Genomic DNA, 9,210 nt, shown 5'->3' on the forward strand with positions numbered 1-9,210 from the left:
TAGACGGACTAAGAGGGTTTAAAGAGGGACTCAGTCTAAGGCAAATTGAAGGCAAATGGGGACTAGGGTTCACATTTCAAAATGAGAGCCAATAATCACAGCACTGTAGTGAATAAACGTACATGTAGATCAGATAGTTACTGAAGGATACTCACCATTTTAGAGGAGGGCAAATTGAGAGGTAATTTAGAGCAGGAGTTCTTTGGAGTCCTACATGGAGAGTGTAGAGTCTAAAATAGCTGTGGTTATTCTCTTCCCTGATGGCTCAATGGGAGAAGAAGTCTCCTTATTGCCCCTTTCACGTCCTTGTTCCTCAGAGTATAGATAAAAGGGTTAAGCATAGGAGTCAGCAGACAGTAGAACAGGGCCATGAGTTTGTTCTTGGCCTGGGAGTTAGTGCCAGAAGGTTGCACATATATGCACATTACTGGCCCGTAGAAGAGAGAGACAACAATAACATGAGAGCCACAGGTGTTGAAGGCCTTCTTCTTTCCCGTTGATGAACGAATTCTGAGCACTGTAGCTACAATGAACCCATAAGAGACAAAGATAAGAGACAAGGGAAAAAAGGTAAAAAATGTAACAACGACAGAGAGCAAAGTTAAAATGAAAGTGGTGTCGACACAGGACATCTTGATCATCACTGGAAACTCACACAGGAAATCATCAACTTTGTTGTTACCACAAAGCGGAAGATGGACAGTGAGGGACGCCTGAAGCAAGGAGTTAGCCAAACCACTTATCCACGCCACAGCCACTAGGGAGACACAGAGTCTCCGATGCATGATAGCCGGGTACCTCAAGGGCTTGCAGATGGCTATGTACCGATCCAAGGACATGACCGCCAGGATGATGCATTCTGTAGCCCCCAGGAAGTGAAACACATAGAACTGGGCCACACAGCCTCCATAGCTGATGGACTTATCTGGGCCCCAGAGGTTCAGCAGCAGCTGAGGGATGGTGGTTGTGGTAAAACACAGGTCCAGGAAGGAGAGGTTGGAAAGGAAGAAGTACATAGGGCTGTCAAGATGAGGGTCCAACCTGGACACCACAATAATGGAGATGTTTCCCACTAGTGTGCATATGTAAGCCACAAGCACCGTTATGAAGAGTGGCATTTCCAACCAGGGATGGTCAGAGAAACCCAGGAGGATGAAGAATTTTGGAACGCTTGCATTGCCCGGACTCATGACTGTCATTTCTCTTGTTGGTGGATTCAAGTGAAAGTGAGGACTTGTATTTCAGTATGGGGTTTCCTGAGGGCCAGTTTATTCATTTGGGTAGAATGGATTATGCAGGGATTTTTTTCTCTGTGGTATAACTCCATTGAAGTCATTTGATACTTGTAATCATGAAAGAGTATGAGTCTTAATGCCAAACATTATTATTTTGTAGCACGCCTGAAAGAAGGGGCAACAAATCTGTATTTGCCTAAGAAAGGGAATAGAGCAAAGTTTATTAGTAAAATTATTATGGAAGGGGAAAGTCAGGATTGCTCTTATATCAGAGAAAAGAATAAAACAGAGGAGTGTTCCCAGGAGCCAGCCATGCTGACTCTTCACATGGCTTCATTTCTTTCATCCACCATCTTTTGGCCCTGGACCACTCTACCTGAACTCATGATGTGAGTTAGATAAGTTCAGGATGTGCTGAGCCCCAACAGAATCAGTCTGAATGCATGGAAACAATACATAGCGCTGTTCCTTGGGCCTATGCCTCAAATCCTAAACTGACTTTTGTGGCACAAACCTTTTGTCATAACAGGAAATGTGCAGTTGAAAGGAAATGGTTCCTCACCACAAGTTCAGTACTTGAAGACCAAGAGAAAGAGTAATTGATAGTACTGCCTGGTGATGTGAGACATTCAATGCATCAGTGCTTAAAAGAACAATGTGGTGTGGGTTCATGCTTGTCACACGAGGAGTTGAAATCTATCACAAATTAGAGAGTTCTATGCTTCTTTGTAGATTTACTGTATTTGTTTCTATTACGTGTGTGTGTATGTGTATGTGTGTGTGTAGATATGTGATGTGGGTTATAATACAAAAGGTATATCTTGCTATTGGCAGTGGTAAGAAGTTTGAAAAATACTATTGTGGTAGAAAAGAAGAGAGGATATGAAATCAGAGAACCTGGATCCTGTTGACTGAGATAGTTAACAGACCTTTTTTTTTTTTTTAATGTTTTTTTTTTTTCATTTATTTTTAGGAGACAGAGAGAGGAGAGAGAGCACGTGTGGGGGAGTGGCAGAGAGAGAAGGAGACACAGAATGCAAAGCAGGCTCCAGGCTCTGAGCTGTCAGCACAGAGCCCGACGCAGGGCTCAAACCCATGAACTGTGAGATCATGACCTGAGCCGAAGTCGGACGCTTAACCGACTGAGCCACCCAGGCACCCCATTTAACAGACCTTTTCTGCATTGCTTACTAGCTGTGTTGTGAGGACTAATTAGCCCAGTATCTGTGACTACACTTCACTGAGTGTAGTACTTAATGTTGTGATAGTTACGTTTAGGAAGTGCAGTGCCTAGTGAGTCCATATTGGTTCATTAATCCTCATTCTGGTTGCATCCAAATATTAGCAGTGTACTTACCCCACCAGATGCCTCACAAGGGTCGTATATTCTTTTTATTCCCCAAGTCACTCCTACCGTGGGCTGAATCCAGGGGTTCATTTTGTTAAGATGAATGCCTGGATTATTTTATGCAAGTACACATATATTTTATTTCATAGACATGCCCACTAATGCAAACAGTGTCCCTATATTATTCTTCATTAATGGAAACACAGTTTAATGATTTAAGCTATAATGATGTTGCATTATTAAAGGTTTCCATTTATTTACACTTCTTTTAGTACAGAACTTCGCAGAGAGAGGTCACAACTCACCATAGAATTGCAAAAAGATAAAATCATGAAGCTGAATAGATCACTCCCACCCACATACAGCACCTACCTTACATCACTGCTGATATTCAGTGGTCCTGCCCCGTTCTTGCAAATCTGACTTGGTCTTTTCTTTCCAACAGAATTAAATGTTAATTGGAGATAAGGATTGAATATTCTGTGTTCAGTGGCTTCACATCATATCCTAAGTTCCTAATATAATTAGTGTATTTGATTTGAAAGGTCCCAAATATGTTTATACGTGGAAACCAATTTTCCTGTAAAATAACATCTGTTAAGGAATGTTCTCTCTCTTTATATAAATCTGTGGGACATTTTCTTCATACAGATAACGAATCTCAGTGGACATCTCTTGGCAAGAAACACTGTACAAATTCCCTAGTGGGAATACTACTTTCTATTCTACTTCTTGCCATAAAAATTGAAGGATAAATTTTGGCATTTTTCTTGTTGACCTAACACTGACTATATAAAAATAGTTTCTCCTTTGGGTTAAGTAAACCGTTATGGCAAGAAAAAGTGAAAATATGCTCTTTTGTTCATTCAATCAATAAATATTTGTTGAGTGTCCACTATATGTCAGTCACTTGATGCTTCAAAACATAGCAGTGAGCAATAACAGATAAAAATTTGCTTTAGTGAAACATATTGTAGTAGAGAAATAACAAATTTGTGCTTATTGTTAGTGGATTTGGCTTCAGAGTAATTGAAACCCTCATGCCATAACTTACAATGCTGCAAAATCATGTGTGGAAAAATTTAAGCTTTGCAAGGTTATTTTTTATCTTAACATTGACACACGATGTTACATTAGTTTCAGGTGTACATCATAGTGAGTCACCATCTCTATACATTAATCTATGTTTACAACTGTAGTCTTCATCCGTCACAGTAAAACGGTATTACAATATCATTGACTGTATTTCCTATGCTGCACCTTTTATTCTCATGAGTTATATTCATTCCATAACTGGAAGCCTGCACCACCATCGCCCCTTCATCGATGTTTCCCATCCCCAACCTCCTCCCTCTGGCAATTATCAGCCTGTTCTCAGTATTTATGGGTCTGATTTTTTTCCAGATTGCACATATAAGTGAGATCATATCGTATTTGTCTTTTTCAGTCTCACTTATTTCACTTAGAATAACACCCTCTAGGTCCATCGATGTTGTCACAGAGGGCAAGCTCTCATTTTTTTCATGACTAATTAATAAAGGATTGTATATACGTACCGTATATTCCTTGTCCATTTGTCTGTCAATGGACACTTAAGTTGCCTCCATATCTTGGCTATTGTATGTAATGCACAAACGGGTGCACATATCTTTTGGAATTAGTGTTTTCATTTTCTGTCATAGACTCTAAGTCTAAAGTTCTTTCTTGTCTAGCCAGAAAGCAGGATTAAAATGTGAGAGATCGCTAATGTCCAGGAAAAGACAAGAGCCCCGATTAAGTGTCCCTGCTCCATTTTTATTAGGATCAGAAGGCTTACAAACATGGTGATGGACGTGCACAAAGACAGTGAAACTGTGAACATTAACTCATGAACGTGAGGGAAAGGGGGTCTTGAAGATTTGCGGGGCTAGGGGTTTGGGTTAATACAAAGTAAAATCCTGGTGCCGGGTGGCTGGGCTGAAGGTTGTATACAGCACACATGAGGCACAGCCTCTGTTTACCTAAAACCGGTGTAAGGGACAAGAAAGAGCAAGCTACTTCAGGATTAACAAGGCACCTTTCTTTCCTTAATTATCTCCATTCCTGGCAACTTGGGTCTGTAGCCCTATTTACCTGTTTACCTAATTTGGTCCTTCCTCCTGTGAAAGCAGCTTTGTTCTATAGTACTAATTTGGGGGGTGCTTTTGCCCTCAATGCCTAATCATGTTTATTGCATGTACCTTTGTTCTATATTGGGGCCTTTGTCCCATTCTCTCCATACTGGGGTCTCTGCCCTGCCTTCTCTACACTTATATACCTAATCTTGTTTACCCAAACTTGGGTGTGAGTATCCTATGGCAATGTAATTCTTTGTGTGTGGGGGGGGGGTAAATTTACTATCTTTTTTTTTTTTTACACAAATAGTTTATTGTCAAATTAGTTTCCACATAACACTCAGTGCTCATCCCCCCTCCCCCCCACATCCATCAGTCCTCAGTTTTTGTCAGCATTCAAGAGTCTCTCATGGTTTGCCTCTCTCCCTTTCCTCCACCATTTCCCCCCTTCTCCCCTCGTTCCTCAGTTAAGTTCCTCCTAATCCTCCTATACATGCAAACATGATATTTGCCCTTCTCTGCCTGACTTATTTCGCTCAGCATAACACCCTCAAGGTCCATCCATGTTGCTACACATGGCCAGATTTCATTGTTTCTCATTGCCATGTAGTATTCCATGGTATAGATAAACCACATCTTCTTGACCCATTCATCCGTTGATGGACACTTAGGCTCTTTCCGTGTTTTAGCTATTGTGGAGAGTGCTGCTATGAACATTGGGGTACATGTGCTCCTATGCCTCAGCATTTCTGGATCCCTTGGGTCAATTCCTAGCAGTGCTATTGCTGGGTCATAGGGGAATTCTATTGTTAGTTTCCTGAGGAACCTCCACACTGTTTTCCAGAGGGGCTGTACCAGTTTACATTCCCACCAACAGTGTAGGAGGGTTATGGCAATGTAATTCTTTTTGCCTTATTAACCCATCAGTGCAGCTCAGGGAATTCCTAAGCTTACTTCCCACAGTTTTCTGATGTAAATACCCAGGGATGGAATTATTGGATCATATGTTATTTCTTTTTTTTTTTTAATGTTTTTATTTATTTCTAGGAGAGAGAGAGAGACAGTGTGAGCAGGGGAGGGTCAGAGAGAGAGGGAGTCAGGCTCCAGGCTCTGAGCTGGCAGTCAGCACAGAGCCCGATGTGGGGCTCGAACCCACGAACTGCGAGATCATGACCTACGTGAAAGTCGGACGCTTAACCGACTAAGCCACCCAGGCGCCCCGGATCATATGTTATTTCTATTTTTAATAGTTTGCTAAAACTTCATATTGTTTTCCATAGTGGCTGCACTAATTTACATTCCCACCAACAATGCAGGAGGGTTCCTTTTCCTCCATATCCTTGCCAACATTTATTTGTCTTTTCATTTTAGCCATTGTGACAGTTGTAAAGTAATATCTCATTGTGGTTTTTGAAAGAGAGTTGGGTCATAAAGGCGTGGTGACAAGAGAATTACAAAGCAGGGGGCTAAGCCTCTCCAGGGGCCGAAGCACCAGGCTCCCAGCTCAAGCTTCTTTTATTTTGCTACTTGTTTGATAACAGCAAGCACATACAACATAGTATTTGGCATCCTGACAGTTCATGCACCTGCGGTGTGTTCCATACTGGGTCATGAGTACATCTGGCAGCAGACTAAACATCCTTATCCCTGGCCTGCAGCCCGTATGACGTCCTTCTGGAGAGAACAAGCTGGCAGCTTCCCGACATGGGCGTGGGACTCCTTTTAGTTCCTTGATGCTCTGTCCCTTTCCTTCAGGACATTCTCATGGTGTCTCTGGCTTCCTGTTCTTCAACATCTCCCCCTTTTGGTTTGTATACCATGGACTGTAGGAGGATATTGTGTAACCAGAGCTGTCGGTCGGTATGTGCATAGGCTTGTACCGCCTCAGTACGGCGCCAGACTGCACATGCAAGGGTAAATAAATACACCGCATATGGATAAAACAGAATAGCAGTAGAGAAACTAAACATCTTAATATGCTCTGTAGGGTTTAATTTTTTCAATCTCTCTGATATACTTTTTAAGGTCTTAGATAATATGTTCAGATTTGTTTTGAAAGTCTCATATATCTCTGCTTGCAGATGTTTACTGTCCATAGACCATTTAGATTGCCCGAGCCAGTGTCTCTTAACATTATTCCATGGAAATTTAGTGTGATTAAATGGTAACGGGGTTACACATATTAATGTAGTGTTCTAGTCACATTTTTAGCTGGCCAGGGCAGCCTCGGGCAATCCTATGGCAAAGAGTAGAGTAAGAATCACAATAATAATGAGAAACAAGGCATGATAGTGCATCACAGTAAGGAAACATATAGAAAATAAGGATAGTCTTTTGTTTCTCTGGAATGTCGATTCCTCAAGCTTTTGCTGTGCATAGATTAGTCAGCTTCCGGAGTGACTAAAGCAGGGCTGCAGTCTCCCAGAGCTTCTGGAGTTGGAGATTGCTCTTTCCCTATGGTCAGTTTGCATAGTGTTGATGGATCAGGAATGCACTCCTAGGTTTGAGATGCTAGCTTCCTTCTGCTGTAGTGAATCCAGGGACCCACGTTGGCTACCTTTACTGCAATAGGGGTGGACAAAATGACAGTGAATGGGCCCCTCCAAAGGGGTTTTAGAGGTTGGATATTTTATTCCTTTATCCATATTGCATCTCCTGGTCTAAAGGGGTGAGCGTCTGTGGTCAGATTCACAGGTAATCCCTCCCTGACCCAGTGGTGAAAGGTAGTTAGGGTAAAGCCAAGGGCCCACATCTGTTGTTTTAAGTTAGATTGTCTATCTCGTTTAGATTCCCACCTTATGCCCTTGATAATGGGTGGGAAGACACCCATAAAGGATTTTATGAGGGGAGAACCCCATCTATTTATTTTATCTTTGGGATGTTGAATTTTTTTTTTTTTTTTTTTTTTTTACAAATAGTTTATTGTCAACTTGGTTTCCTTATAACACCCTGTGCTCATTCCAACAAGTGCTCCCCTCCATGCGCATCACCCATTTCCCCATCTACCCCACCCCTATCAACCTCAGTTTGTTCTCAGTATTTAAGAGTCTCTTGTGGTTTGACTCTCACCCTCTCCTTACCTATTTTTTCCACTTTCCGACCCCCATAGTCCTCTGTTAAGGTTCTCCTGATCCACATATAAGTGAAAAAATATGGTATCTGTCCCACTCTGCCTGACTTATTTCGCTCTGCATAACACCCTCAAGTTCCATCCACGTTGCTACACATGGCCAGATTTCATTGTTTCTCATTGCCACGTAGTATTCCATCGTATAGATAAACCACATCTTCTTGATCCATTCGTCAGTTGATGGACACTTAGGCTCTTTCCATGTTTTGGCTGTTGTTGAGAGTGCTGCTATGAACATTGGGGTACATGTGCCCCTATGCATCAGCACCCCTGTATCCCTTGGGTCAGTGCCTACCAGTGCTATTGCTGGGTCATAGGGGAGTTCTATTGTTAATTTTTTGAGGAACCTCCACACCGTTTTCCAGAGGGACTGTACCAGTTTACATTCCCACCAACAGTGTAGAAGGGTGCCCGTTTCTCCACATCCTCACCAGCATCTAGAGCCTCCTGATTTGCTCATTTGAGCCACTCTGACTGATGTGAGGTGGTATCTCGTGGTTTTGATTTGTATTTTCCTGATGAGGAGGGATGCTGAGCATCGTTTCATGTGTCTGTTGGCCATCTGGATGTCCTCTTTGGAGAAGTCTCTGTTCATATCTTCATATCTTCTGCCCACTTCTTCACTGGATTGTTTGATTTTTGGGTGTGGAGTTCGGTGAGCTCCTTATAGATTTAGGATACTAGCCCGTTATCTGATATGCCATTTGCAACTATCTTCTCCCATTCCATTGGTTGCCTATTAGTTTTATGGATTGTTTCTTTTGCTGTGCAGAAGCTTTTTATCTTGATGAGGTCCCAATAGTTCATTGTTCCTCGTGATTCCCTTGCCTTTGGGGATGTGTCAAGTAAGAAATTGCTGTGGTTGAGGTCAAGGAGGGTGTGTCCTGTTTTCTCCTCTAGGGTTTTGATGGTTTTCTGTCTCACATTCAGGTCCTTTATCCATTTTGAGTTTATTTTTGTGTATGATATGAGGAAATGATCTAGTTTTATTCTTCTACATGTTGCTGTCCAGTTCTCCCAGCACCATCTGTTAAAGAGGCTGTCTTTTTTTCATTGGATGCTCTTTCCTGCTTTGTCAAAGATTAGTTGGCCATACATTTGTGGGTCCAATTCTGAGTTCTCTATTCTATTTCATTGGTCTATGTGTGCATAGCATATGGCGCAACATTGATTTCAGGAGTAGATTCCTTAATGCCCCTTCCCCATTTGACCATCCTCCCTCCCATAACCCCTATAGCATCCCTCTGCTTGTTCTCTATATTTAAGAGTCTTTTGTGTTTTGTCCTTCTGCCTGTTTTTATATTATTTTTGCTTCCCTTCTATTTCATTCATCTGTTTTGTATCTTAAATTTCTCATATGAGTGAAGTCATGATATCTGTCTTTCTCTAATTTCGCTTAGCATA

At 41.8% G+C, this 9,210-nt stretch overlaps 1 protein-coding gene across 1 annotated transcript; it reads right to left on the minus strand.

Annotated features, from left to right (window-relative positions):
• Positions 1-245: 245 nt before the first annotated feature.
• LOC120227405 (olfactory receptor 2B11-like) lies at positions 246-1,199 on the minus strand. The gene has a single exon (XM_039225526.1). The coding sequence runs from the start codon at positions 1,197-1,199 to the stop codon at positions 246-248; it is 954 nt and encodes a 317-aa protein (XP_039081457.1).
• Between the last annotated feature and the right edge of the window lie 8,011 nt (positions 1,200-9,210).

The sequence above is a fragment of the Hyaena hyaena genome, unplaced genomic scaffold, assembly GCF_003009895.1.
Source record: "Hyaena hyaena isolate Hyena2069 unplaced genomic scaffold, ASM300989v1 scaffold_2282, whole genome shotgun sequence".
Lineage (NCBI taxonomy): Eukaryota > Metazoa > Chordata > Mammalia > Carnivora > Hyaenidae > Hyaena > Hyaena hyaena.

Bases quoted from the DNA above. Each gene is read 5' to 3' on its own strand.
- LOC120227405 (XM_039225526.1), bottom strand. From the start codon at position 1,199: ATGACAGTCATGAGTCCGGGCAATGCAAGCGTTCCAAAATTCTTCATC.